Source organism: Clupea harengus, chromosome 21 (genome assembly GCF_900700415.2).
Source record: "Clupea harengus chromosome 21, Ch_v2.0.2, whole genome shotgun sequence".
Classification (NCBI taxonomy): domain Eukaryota; kingdom Metazoa; phylum Chordata; class Actinopteri; order Clupeiformes; family Clupeidae; genus Clupea; species Clupea harengus.
Genome location: NC_045172.1, coordinates 2,698,759 through 2,712,216, shown reverse-complemented (window position 1 = coordinate 2,712,216; position 13,458 = coordinate 2,698,759). Strand labels below are relative to the sequence as shown.

Here is a 13,458-nt window from a genome sequence, read left to right as displayed (position 1 = left end):
GGCGGTACGGTAACGTAGGGTGTAAAATAGTCTCTGCCTCAGATGGCTCTGTCATGCGGCGAAACAGACTGTTTAATAATGTATGCTACACCTGCAGAACAGGTGCAACAAAGTTGGCTAGACTTTTAGGTGACAGTCAAATGCTTGGCTTGTAAATGGATTTTTCTTTTCATTAAATATTTTACTTTAGACATCCAAAATCCAGAACCAGCAGTTTCTTCAGACATTTTCCATTGTTAGACAACTGATATCCTCCTTTGAAGATGGCGGTAAGATAACATTTAAGCTTTGAAATCACTTGCTTTTTGGAAGCTTTTACTTCGTAACAAGGTGTCTGTTCACCATGAAATCAAAATGTGAAAAGTCAAAGCTTTTTTTATATGTCTGTGTATATAGGGCCAGAAAGGATGTTTTAAAAGGCAAGAAATTGGCTAAAGCAGTGGAACAAATACACAGACACACAGAATTGTATAGAGAATCATGATCTCTCATGAATCTTTTTTATTATGCCTTCAGAACTATGTAATTGTTACAGGACAAGAACCATTTTTAGTGTTTAGCAATAACATCTACCTACTGCAACTTTAATTTAGCAATATCCTATAACCTGTTCAGATGTTTTGGCATTGAAATGTGTGCTACAGCTAGATGTTTCACATGCACAGGAGCCAGGTGACATGATTGAGATCCAAAGAGCTGGATACAGTCACTGGGCACTGTATATTGGAAATGGATACGTTATTCACCTCACAGGAGATGGTAAAGTACACAGATCGTATGCTCTGTTGTCTAAATGTACAGGGTCCATTCCCTTCACATAAACATGATTCTGTGACTATTGTGTTTATTATTGTGAGGTCAAGTAACCAGACAGAGCTTTGCCTCAATGGTTTGCCATTCACATATTTCCAGTCAGGAATGACCCAGTGCTTTACTTCCAATCTTTAATATTCTCTTTATTTTCTAATGGTGCTGGATCAACTGATGTTATATCCACTGAAGAATATTATTATAATAAAAATAAACTTCATAACCATAAGCATTTGGGCACTGTTGCCTTGGTGTTTTACTGGTACCATCACTCTTTTCCCTCCTCTTCATAGGTGCTCTTAAAGATGCCATCTCTGGGGTTTTTGGTAGCACTGGATCAGTTGCTTCGGTCATTGCTATTGTGAAGAAGGAGAAGGTCAAGGCTGTAGCAAATGATGACAAATGGTCAGTGCACAACCACCTGGATAATGAGTACGAGACAAAATCCCCAGATGTCATCGTGAAAGAGGCAAAGAAACTTGTTGGCCAGAAAATACCATATAACCTCCTCACCTTCAACTGTGAGCATTTTGTCACCAATCTGCGCTATGGCATACCAGATTGCAGGCAGGTGAGAACAAACTGCGACTCCCACAATGGATCTCAACAGCCTGAACAATGTGTCTGATCTGAACGTTGCCTAACCATGCTGTGTGTGTGTCTTTCTGTCTAGATCCGAAAAGTGATTTCAAAAGTGAGGTGTTCTTTTGGTTCCTAGTCTCTCTGAGAGGCATTGCCATTTCACGAAGCTGACGAATGACTTTGATGGTCACACTCTGATGCACTTACTAAAGAAAATGTTAATGTTAAGAAAATTATGTTATTTACTAACTGAAAATGAATTTGTATAAATCTGGAACTGCATTGAACTCCAAATTTGAAAAGTTTAACTGACTTTATCATATGTGGTGAAGTGACTGAAGAGTATTAAGTAGGACAAAGGAATACATAATAAATAATCATACTGATGTAAACACTGCCTGTGTGTCCATCATATTTCTGAGATAAGAAAAAAAAATACAGCAGAGAAAATCCATACAATAATCTAGTAAGCAATTATTTCTGTATGCTATTCAGTCAGCTTTAGCATTTTTAAGATGAAAAAAATATTTTGTCAGCTATAAACATGTCCATATGAACGCTTATAAATTGACACAAGATATTTATCAGAATGCTTAGGTGCATCTAATGGATAAAAGGTGTTTAACGCGCCAAAACTCCCTAAAAGTGAAAACGGTTATATCAGCTATCCTACATTACCCTAGGAGATGATACAGACATATCAGAAAGAGACACAGAGGTAATACAGACACTTCAGAACTACAAACTTAATGACATGATATGTACAGTATTTATTCACTCATTGAAATAGTATAGGCGCACTGTTTTGTGTTTTTGATCTGCCCTAGAACAATGGTAGAGATCGGGTAGTCCTGATGTAGAGGGGCTGCCAACACTTGCTTTTGAGGGAATTTTGACACTAACAAAGAACATACCATATATAGAAATAACGTATAAACAAGAGTCAGGAAGCTGGATGTGTAGATCCGAAGTGTAATGCTGTCATTCCGTCCAGCATGGAGGTGGTCCATGGAGCATATCTCAGTGTGTTTGTGTGCTGATAAGCTGTTTTAAAGGCACCTCCTCCTCCTCCTCCTCCTCCAGTTTAGCCAAGTGCAGACGGACTCTAGTTTGTCTGAACCCGGTGAACCCCGACTCCGGATAGCCCTATCGTGCAGACGAACGCACTGTATCTGCACACTGTATCCGCACTCCCTCGAATCGGGGGTCCAAAGTGAGTAACCTCGAAATCCGATTGCTGTTGGTGTTCGTCTGCACGCTATCTGCATACCTAATCGGATTGCCCCACGTGATCGCATCATTAGACCAGCCAGAACAACGGACACAACCGGCATTATTTAATAACTGAATAGTTTGTCATGGCGCAGTGAGTTTGGCAGCCAGTTATAACAGCTCTCCAGTTTAAAAAAAAATATTCTTCCTATTACCTTGCTCCTTTTCCACGTGAATTTCCCTAACGGGATTAATACAAATGTATCTATCTATCTGTTGTTAGGAAAGGGATGACATTAACAAGCCACACTTTAATCTATCACTGTTTAATCTATTTGCATTAGACCATTTTTCAAAAAACAGTTTTTAAAAGTGTCAGCAATAGCCTATATGAGCAAATCTGACGTGAAAAGATTTTTTATTATAGACGGAAGTTTCAAAACAGATGAATGTTACGTTAGCTTTAGTCCTGTCAGACAATGATAGCGATAGCTACTAAGTGTCACCACTCCTGCTTCACACACTGAATTGCTCCCTGTTTACCAGATACAAAAGACTACAAGTAAGTGGACAACAATGTTTAAAATGATGATGCTAGCATATAGCTGTTGCCTCTTTTACGTTGGAAGGCAAACTGCTTGCTGAGATGTGGCCACGGGTTTTCTTCATCTTCTTTAATTTCAACTGGCGGAAAGTTTGGTGCTTCAGCTTGTTGGTGGTCCGCAGCTTGTTGGTAGTCCGCACTATCATCTTCCTCCATATCTATCTCTCGTGACTCGGCACCGTACCGGCGCCTTGCATGACTCCATCATATACTCAGCATCCACCATTGCAGTGAGAATTGTGGTGCGCGATTCCCGCAGATTTTTGTGTGGAGATAATTTCTCCCCAACGGAGCGACACCAGACCGAACTTCCCGACCAAAAAATGTGTGGGCGTGGCTAAATTCGTCTGGCATCCAGGCTAGGAGAAACTATCTCCTCACAAAAATCTGTGAGGAGATAGATAGACCAATCAAATTGTCAGGGCGGGCTTTATACGATGATGGACAGATGATCAACCATCAACCCTAACGTAATCAACCACGTCACCAAAGAGCTTTTGGGGTGAATTCGTTTTTTAACAAACATGGCTGCCGTTGGAGAGCTGAAATGTGGAAATTCGAGTCTGTTTTAGAAGACATTGACAGCACATTCATTTTGAAAGAGGAACAGAGAAACGCGATCAAAGCATTTGTCGATCGAAAAGATGTTTTTGCCGTCCTTCCTACGGGATCCGGTAAAAGTGTAATGTAACAGCTGGCCCCATGGTCTACGTTATGGTCATACTACGTTGCTCTGATTGGTTCTAGATATATCCAATTGAGCGAAGAGGCATTTTTTTTCCTGGTTCGGTTGAAACACGCCCCATAATCACAGCCCAACGGAGCGGTATCAGACTCATATTCTGACTAGAATTATGAGTATGACATCGTCAGGCTAAGTTTCTCCCCAACGGAGCGACACCAGACCGAACTTCCCGACCAAAAATGTTGTGGGCGTGGCTATGTTCGTCTGGCATCCAGGCTAGATAATTGGCACCTCACGGCAGAACTCCAGGGGATTCGGGGAGACGTGCTTGATTCCTCCATGGTGAGGGCAGCGCGGCCAGGTCATGTTAGCGCGCTGCGGCACATTAAATAGCCTAGAGTTTTTTTTCAGCGTGAGAAATACGATGTGTGGCGGGAGTGCGTGATTAAAGACCGAAATGAGTGACTGTCACGCTCAATGCGTGACACTTGAGAGCCCTGGTTTGGACGTACATGAATGCTCCCGAAGCCAAAGAGAAACTAGATACACGTCCACGTTGCCTCTCACAAACCGTTTTTTAACTGCATTTTCAGATATTCTCATTGTGTTAACGGCAGTCGTCAACTGTTGCCAGGGGCGGCCCTAGCACATTTGGCGCTCTAGGCGAGCTTCACTCCTGGCCAGTGGCGGCGCCAGACATTATTTTCTGCAGGTGCTATGGGGGAGCTCGGCGTTTTAGTGAGGGTGCTATGAAATGAGACAACTTTACATGTTTGCTCTCTGAAGCGTCTTTGGGGTCCATGAAAAGCGCTAAACAAACCGATTGTACTATTATTATCATTATCTAGGCTTCTTCCGACAGACGCACACATCTGCGACGGTCACTGACAAAAGGCATACAGCATGTTATAGAGTCCGCAATCCCAAATACCTAACTTACTTTAAAACACTTGTGGCAGTGAGGATTAAAGTTGGGCGACAGGTGACCACTACCATGTCAGATAGAGTGAAATTAATCTTGGAATAGCAGATAGAATTAACTAAAACAGTCAGAAATGCGTTAAAAAGGTATATATTATTTCAGTTCACAATCATCAGTAATCACATAGAACCTTATGTATACCTAGCACACAGACAGACTGCTTGTCTTAGGCTAAAGAGTCTGTTTTTTTTAAGGCGGCTCCAAAAAAGAGGAAAAAGTTAAAATCTTCGGCAAAAAAGGGCATCTTCGTTGCTATTCAACCAAAACGAGTCTTCAGGGACACAGGGCAATCAATGTATGCAACAAATCAGACAGCTTTCATTAATGTTACACAGCTAACAATACCTTAGTTACACTGTACTCCAACCACGCAAACTGTTCCAACCAGCTTTTACAAAAACTCCTTTGTTGGACTCCAAACATGCAAGGTGGATATTTCTGGAGTTTTGGTCTTCTCGGACCATCCTGAGCGTTCATGCTAATGTCACTGATGCTGCTAGCACCATGGTTAGCACCCTCAGTAGTGGTGGAGGGTTGGCCTCCTTGACCACAACGTTCCTCTCCTTAAAAATCTACACCAGATACCCCTGGAATTTCTTCTTCTTCTACGTCACTCTTGTTTCTTAATCGTTCTTCCAAACATGGACATTTAGGTAGCAAAAACCGATGCATTGTTGATATTCACTTGAAACTACAACGCACTAAATCGCTTTCTCCTTCAACCTCCCGGTAGATAGAATTAACTAAAACAGTCAGAAATGCGTTAAAAAGGTATATATTATTTCAGTTCACAATCATCAGTAACATTCAAGCGTGCGACGTGAAAGTTGGGTCAAAGGTTATAAGGCTAAAACAATCTGTTCATTTCAATCTGTTATTATTTTCATTTGTAACGCAGAATGAAATAAAATAAAAATAATAAATAAACCATTATTTTCTTGGGGGTGCTATGGGGGTGCTATGGCTAATCCAGGGGGAGCTGGAGCACCCCCTAGCCCCCCCCTGGCGCCGCCCCTGCTTCTAGGCTATGTGACTTGCATTAGACGTCGTGAAAAATCACATATTATAAAAACTATTATAAAAAACAATGGCATGTGTGGTAGGGTGGTGTTACACCTACACTCCCTGCTTTTACATTCAATCAGCCCAACTATCGTCAGCCTAGTCACTCACTGATAACCTCCACTTAGATGGAGATAAAAGGACCAGACGTTGTGTGCGTGCATTACAGTGTCTGTAACCACACCCCTTCTCCTGTTGAGGTGCTTTCCTGATTTGCCGGGTAGGTGTTTGTTTGCTGGCGAGTGGTACAACTTTTACCCATTACTTTTGGGCTTACCTTTTCGTGTTTGTTTTGTAGCCCTGTATTCCTAGCCTTCCCTCTGACGCTCGCCTTCGGTATGTCCTTGTCCCTGCATGTTCAGGTATGCCTTTCCTATTTTCATTAACGCTGGATGAGTAGCCTCTTTTCACACTGGCTCTAATTAGCGCATATGTTTTATAGTGAGGAACCGTACTTCGCCGCTGACCTCGTCGTTCCTGTGATAACTGTCTGATAACTCCGTGACCGTGCTGAAGGGCTTGATCACAAAGGTGCTGCTGTTTTGTTTAAGCCTGACAATGCGTGTATGATTCAGCATGCTCGTGACTCTGCCAAACTGTTGTTGTGCATGTTGGTCTGACATATATCTGAGCTGGGTTTTCGTTTTCCTTGTCATGTTCTTTTTGTCTGGGCATTGTACCATCTTGTCAACTCCAATGGAGTAATGCTTCTGTCTAGTGTGTTTTCTGTCTGCATGTGACTGTGGATAAGGCTGGTGGCGCTGTAGCTGTCCTGGTGCATGCTTGTTATTTGTTCTGGTCTGTAGTTAGTCTCTATACATGATTGCTATTACTGTCTGAGTGATTCATGTTTAGGATGGACTGTTGGTATCCCCTGGTGCAATAATTGTTTTCATTTTATTTGTTAAGCAGTTGCTAGGTGCTTCCAGAGGGAGGCTAGGCACCTGGTGGTGGGCCCCTGTCACTGCATGCGGGTGTATCAAGCTGGTTAGTGTTCTGTGGGTGTGCCGTGATTGTGCTGTGTGTGCAGTGTGCTGTGGGTTGCTTGCCGTGTCATAGTTCACCTTATAACCACTTCTTTGAGTGTGTGTGCACGTGTGAGCGGTGTGGATCCAAGAGCACGCCGTCTGCTAGTCTGCCTCCCTCAGGTAAGTCCTACTTAGCACTGCCTAGACTCTAGTCTACTAGTTTCCCTGTTTTAGCCTTACTGACATAAATGATATTGAATAAATATATTTTTGTATCTTGCTAACTTGTCAGTCTCGTTGCAGGTTATTTCATGATCCACCTCTTCACTCCCACTCTCTCTTCCCTCAGTTATTAATAAACATTCTTGAACTGGAATCCCGTCTGTCGCCTCGTGCATTTCTAACCTGTTTTTGCCTTGGTGTATAAACTGAAATTACTAGTATAATAAACAGCATACTGACAATTACTTTGAAGTATTCCCTGGGGCTTACTGGTGTAAGTTTTCCCTGGGGTGGCGTAGTCGGACTATAATTTGGGGTATAACCATCTTCCCCTCTACTGCCCTCACTACACATGCAATACAGGCTTTTAATGGTTTTTGCATACAGAAAACATGTGAAGATGTTAATAGCTACTTGAGAAGATATTAGTGCCCAAGCATGGCTAAAAAAATATGAAACATAGGATTTGAAAAGAAATATTTTATAGGCCTTTGTTTTATTGTGTTTTTGCACTTAAACGACATATATTAAATAAACACCGGAGTAAATTTAACGATGCCTTTACTGGATTTTCTTTAGTCGCTACATTGCTGTCAGTTCTGTTTCGTTATCGTTTATCATTAAAAGTTTTATTTGGCCCACTTGTTATGTAACCAACCCAAGGGCGTCAGTAGCATTTTGAGAGTGGGGGGATTCATATGATTTGATATTTTAATATGAGATGGAAATCAATTAAAAGCTGTTGTTCAAGAACTTTCAAGAACCTGTAACAGATTCACAAACTTTCAAGCACCACTGTATGTAATCATCCTCATAGTACCCAAAAAATGGCAAAGTTACACCAATATGCATGCAATAATAATTTTAATTAAAATAGCCAGATTGGGGTTCAAAAAAATTTAGTTGAAAGGACCGAAGAGTTCTTAGAGGATCCGATGATCCAAAAGATCATTGAGCTGTGTAGGTGACTTAAACAGCTAGGTGAGAGAGTCCCATCTCTGGAGTAGATGTGTTGGTCAGCCTAGATGCAGTCTCTTCCCGTTCAGTTTGGCTCTCAGAAGCAGTCAGTTCAGCAGTAGCCTCATTGAGCCGAGTCTGACAAGATGTTGCACAGGCTGAAAAAGAGATGGCGAAGAAAAAAACAACACCTTCCAAGTACGTCTACTTAGTGAATACTCAATGTTACAGTGAATGAATGTATCTTTATGTGTTCAGGCTTTCAGTTTCACTTACCAGAGACATCGATGTTCTCTTCAAAGGACTTACCATCGTCAAAATGCCCAATTTTAGCACCTTTCCTCATTTTCTGATAGAGAGAGATTAATAATTTCAAATTCAAATTTTAATGAATAAAGAAATATCTAAACTGCATACTCACAAATTATGTTACACCAATTTGTTCTTCACTCAGTAGCCTCTGTGATCAGCATTAGTACACATAATGTCTAAAATTACAATAACATCTCGTATAGAAACTGAACGCCACCTTGAAGGAGAACTTGAATTTTGGCATCCTGAAGAAACAGCACCCTACGGTCTCTTCCTCCTGTGGCATCTCCAGTGGGCCAGCAGATACAGGAACCTTGGTGACCTCAGCCAGCGACTCACTGAGCTCTGTGAAAAAATAGGGAATGATTTATATATCCTCCTCATCCAAACTGGTTAATTTATAGCAGGTAAAAACATGAAAATAGTTAGATATAGTTGAAGAGTTGCTTCAAATATCACCATGAACTTACTAGTGTTTGCAACAGGAGAGGCCTGGCTTACAAGGAGACTCTGTGATCCTCTCTTTGGTTTCTGAAGAACACATAGTTATATAGTAACTTAAAGATATACCCTACAACTGGGTACAGTACATCTTGTAGTGTATAGACAGTATGGCTGTATGACAGTACAAAACTCCATGAGCTAAGTGATATACATGATACTCCACCTTCAATTTGATTGTTGGCATCTTGAGCCAAACTGGAAACATTTTGTTCTTGGTCTTTTCCTTTCCTTGGTCTTGTCCAACTGCAGCTTGAATTGGAGGGAGGTGTGTAGAAGCTGGTATGCTGGTTTGGCTACAAGTCTTTGTTATCTCTTTTGTTAGCGTTTCTACCAGTGATGATTCAAAAGATTGATCTTGTGATTCAAGGGCAGAACGGAGCACAACTTCAGACCCAAACTGTCGAGTAAGTTCTTTGTAAACGTTTCTGTAAATCTGGTGAAAGTTCACATCCTGAGGATAACTTTTATCGCCTGTGATGCCAAAAGCTGTATCAAGCTCAGACAGAATCTTCCGAATCAAGTCTCTGGACATATCCAGCACGTTATCTGGAAGTCCATCCTGGTGGGTGCCAATTTCCTGGTGTAAGCTATTGACTTTCTTCAGGAGTCGAATGACCAGCATGGAGACCAAGGAGGCATAGTCCTTCTTGTTGGACTCTATCAGACGTAGGTGACATGAACTGGTGACTCCTTCACACTGACTATTTTGCATTAAATCTGTATGTTCGTCAAAAGTACAAGGAAGCAGATTGTTTGAGTCAGTGGTGGATGATCTATTGTTAGTGTCCTCTAGCGGTTTGTCTAAGAGTTTCTGATCCTCCTTGACTAATTCCTTCAAGTCAGAAGCAACATTTTCCTTTAACTCTGTGGAGAGTGCCACCATGACTTCGTTGGTCATCACTTGGGTGAATACGTTCATTGTACTTCCAAACACCTCAGGTGATGATTTTGAGGTCTCTAGATTATGCTGTAAATGTTCTTGATTGTCAGAAGATGCTGATGGGAACAAACATGACAGGAGTAGTCGCTTCACAGCCTCCTCTACATAATTGTAAATGAACCCTGATGGAATTTCATTCTTTCCCTCAGCTCTAGGTGGTAGTTTGCACAGAATAGAATCTGAAAGACTCTTTCCAACTGGCACGGAAATGGTCGGGAGACCATGATAACCTTTTAGTGTTTTATGTACCCGATCTGCAATATCACAGGAATATTGACCTATTTGTGTTTCAGTGATCAATTTCTCCAGTCTTCCAGTGATGGGTACATGTTTTTCCCATTCTAAGATGGTGTCTAACACACTACCGATGGTTTCATTTGCACATCCAGGAGACAGTGAAGCAGCCTCCATATCAACAAAAGTATGCGTCAGAAGAGGGGAAATCCGTTCGATAAACACTTCAGGGGGAACAGAAGTACCGGGGAGTTTGGGCCGGTCATCTATTTCTGAGTGAATACATCCTGAGGAGTGTGACAATGGCAATCCAGGGCTTTGTGACCTGTCTGTTTCTGTTTCAATGTCAATCACTTGTACTTCATTCAACATAGCACTAAGGATCTTATCAATCAGCTCTACATGCTCTAGATTTCCTGCCGTCTTGAGATCGGGAAGTTCACTCTGCATGGACACAATTACTTGGGTAGTGACATTGATGGCAGAAGCTACTGTCATTTTCTTTTTACTGTCAGAGTGAAAGATTTGCAAAACAATTTCCCCACCATGTTCTGAATGGCATTGAACATTCTTTGAGATGTTGTCCTGTAGATCCCTTTTCAATTGGAACAACAGTTCCTAGGGCTCGTGTTTTCTCCAAAAGATCTTTCATCCCCTCAACAACACATCCAACAACATCATATGAGGTTGAATGAACCTCTTGGCCTGACATTTTGTCCTTCATGGATTCAATAATATCGCCAACTAGATCAACTGCAAGAGACTCTGACAGAGGACCAGATAGAAAGATAGCATGAACCTGACAGAGGTCTGTTTGACTTTCTGCTTTGGCGTTTGACTCCTCGTCATCTTCTGCAAATTCCTTGACTGGGGATTCATTCTCAAGAGTTTTGAGCAAAACCTCACTCACTTGCTTTGATGCCCTTTGCTGAAATTCAGTGCCAGTAAACTGGTTGAGCAAGGGGATAGATTGTGATAGTTCTGAGGCTTTAGCGTTCTCAGTCATCATGGGTGCTGTAGTACGACCAGAGTCAAAGTCCTTAATGGTGCATGAGGCTGTCAAATCCTCACTCTTTTCGGAGATGGAAGAATATCCCTCTGGTAAGGCAGGCACAACTGGATCCAAACCACTGACTATTCTGACAGATTCTCGCAAAATCTCATTGACTTCTTTCTTGGCTGCTGCCAAGAGCATTTCATTTGTTACCCCCTGAGTTCCTTGGCGTAGAGATGATCCTTCAGGTCTCTTGACCTCTGAGGTGCTTACCCTATTCCAAGGCATAAAGACCAGATGTATAACTGACCACACATAGTCACACAGAACTAGTAACACATAGTTCACTTAAATTAAAACATGACGATGAATCCCATGCTAATTCACAACAGGGATGTTATTTGGGCATGATTTGCAGTCAAGAAGTGCTACTTTAGGGTTGCATTTGGTAATAAAGTTATAAACAGTTAAATCTTGTGTTTTATGAAAATAAAAGGATAAACAAATCAGTCCAGTGATTACTGTACATACCAAAATGTGTGTTGCCCTGATCTTGTCATTCCACATACGTATGCGACAGGAACACCCAGAATTTCACTGAGGACTGGGAGCAGGTAATAATGAGCAGTCTGGACTACTTTCTTCACTATGATAGCACAAAGATGGCCAACTTCTTCCTTGGTCCTCTGAGCAAATAAAATCAGACGAAAGGGTATTTCATCAGAGAGGAATATTAAAGATTGTTAGAGAATTTCTATTCAAATCAACCTTCCATATATAATCGAACAGTAATATACGAAAGATTTTATGTGGGCGTAATCAAACTCACAGGCACACATAGAGCCTCACGGACAATTCTCCAATGCCTGCAAAAGAGAAAAGAATTTTAGAACATTGGAACTTAACTATCCAACAGGCAAACACTGAATTTTTTCAAACTTGTCTCTTACTCATCTGTCATGTTCTCCACAAGGTGGCGTATCATGGGGGAGACGTTCATACGATCCAGATCTGAAAAAGCACATGTATTATTTTTAAGATGTGTGGTAATATTTGACAATTTTAGCAGTGGGTCTTTGGAAACGGAGGAACTTGTATTGACTGTTGGATATTAAACTTTCTTTTATGTACTAAAACTCGTTTTGACTACTTTTATTGACATACTTTTTAGATTAGATTAGATTAGATTAGATTAGATTCAACTTTATTGTCATTGCACAGAGTACAAGTACTGAGGCAACGAAATGCAGTTTAGCATCCAACCAGAAGTGCAAAATAGCAAAAAGTGCAGAGTATGTGCATATGTATTATTTTTATGTCTGAATTTGGCATAGACTAACCTGCATCAAACCTTTTGGTCCTCGTTGTAGAACTACATTCAGCTCTTGATTCCTCAAAAGATTTTTTCTTTGACTAAGAGAAAACAGTTAGTTAGAAATCAGTTAATTCTCAGCAGTCAGTCCCTTCAGGATTTTGGAATAAAATGAATGCAAGTCATATCCTCTTTTATTCAGTCAATGTACTGCTTTCTGTCTGTTTGTTTTTCCAACAAAAACATAAAAAGCCAAACATTTCACTCCCTCTGTTTGTATCCTTCTTTCTCTCCTTACTGACACTCAGCACCTTAGCAACCACCATGACTCCCCTAGGAATGCCCTAGCAACCAGCCTAGCAACCACTTCAATTACCATAGCAACTACCTCAACTAACCTAGCCCTAGGAACCACTGTCATCATGACAACTTAGCAACCACCATAGCAAAAACCTCGACTACCATACCAACATACTAGCAACCACCTTGACTACCAATGCAGCACCCTGGTAACTACCATAGTAACCACAACTATTCTAGCGACACCCTTGCAACCACCTTAAGTACTATACAAAGACCATAGAAACCACCTGTTTACCACAGTGACACCCAAGCAACCTTACCTGAACAGCTATACAGCTAAGCAACCAATGACACCCGAGAAACCACCTAAACCGCCATAGCAACACCGTAGCGACTGCCATAACCACCCTAGCAACACCCTAGCAACCCCCATAGCCATGGACGGATTAAGAAACCACGGGCCCCTGGGCCTGGGCATGTTAAAGCCCCCCCCCCCCCCTTTCACGAAAAAATAATTGTGCACTCGCAAAAGACGCACGCACACACAAACGCCATTAGGCGTATATTTTACCAACAATGTGTTGGATTTAATGGTCAAATTAGATACTTTGGATATTGTATTGGGAAAGTTAACAGGTAAAAGTTTACTCCGTAACATCCACCTTCGGTGCACTGCCCTGCTATTGTTTCTGACATTACATGTGACAGGGCAACAGCCGAGTGATTCTTTTCCAAATTGAAACTGATTAAGACCTACCTGAGCAGCATGGGGCAG

The 13,458-nt window shown here is 41.5% G+C and overlaps 1 protein-coding gene and 1 long non-coding RNA gene across 2 annotated transcripts; both read left to right on the top strand.

The window, feature by feature from the left end:
- The first annotated feature begins 263 nt into the window (after positions 1-263).
- LOC105893281 (phospholipase A and acyltransferase 4-like) lies at positions 264-2,252 on the top strand. The gene is made up of 4 exons (XM_012819669.2): positions 264-269; positions 645-759; positions 1,104-1,381; positions 2,220-2,252. Exons 1-4 carry the CDS (start codon positions 264-266, stop codon positions 2,250-2,252), a joined length of 432 nt encoding a protein of 143 aa, XP_012675123.2.
- A 3,842-nt stretch (positions 2,253-6,094) lies between these two features.
- Positions 6,095-7,473, top strand: LOC116218198. Its single transcript, XR_004162728.1, has 3 exons — positions 6,095-6,157; positions 6,236-6,299; positions 6,380-7,473. It is a non-coding gene; the product is annotated as an uncharacterized LOC116218198 (long non-coding RNA).
- Positions 7,474-13,458: the final 5,985 nt, after the last annotated feature.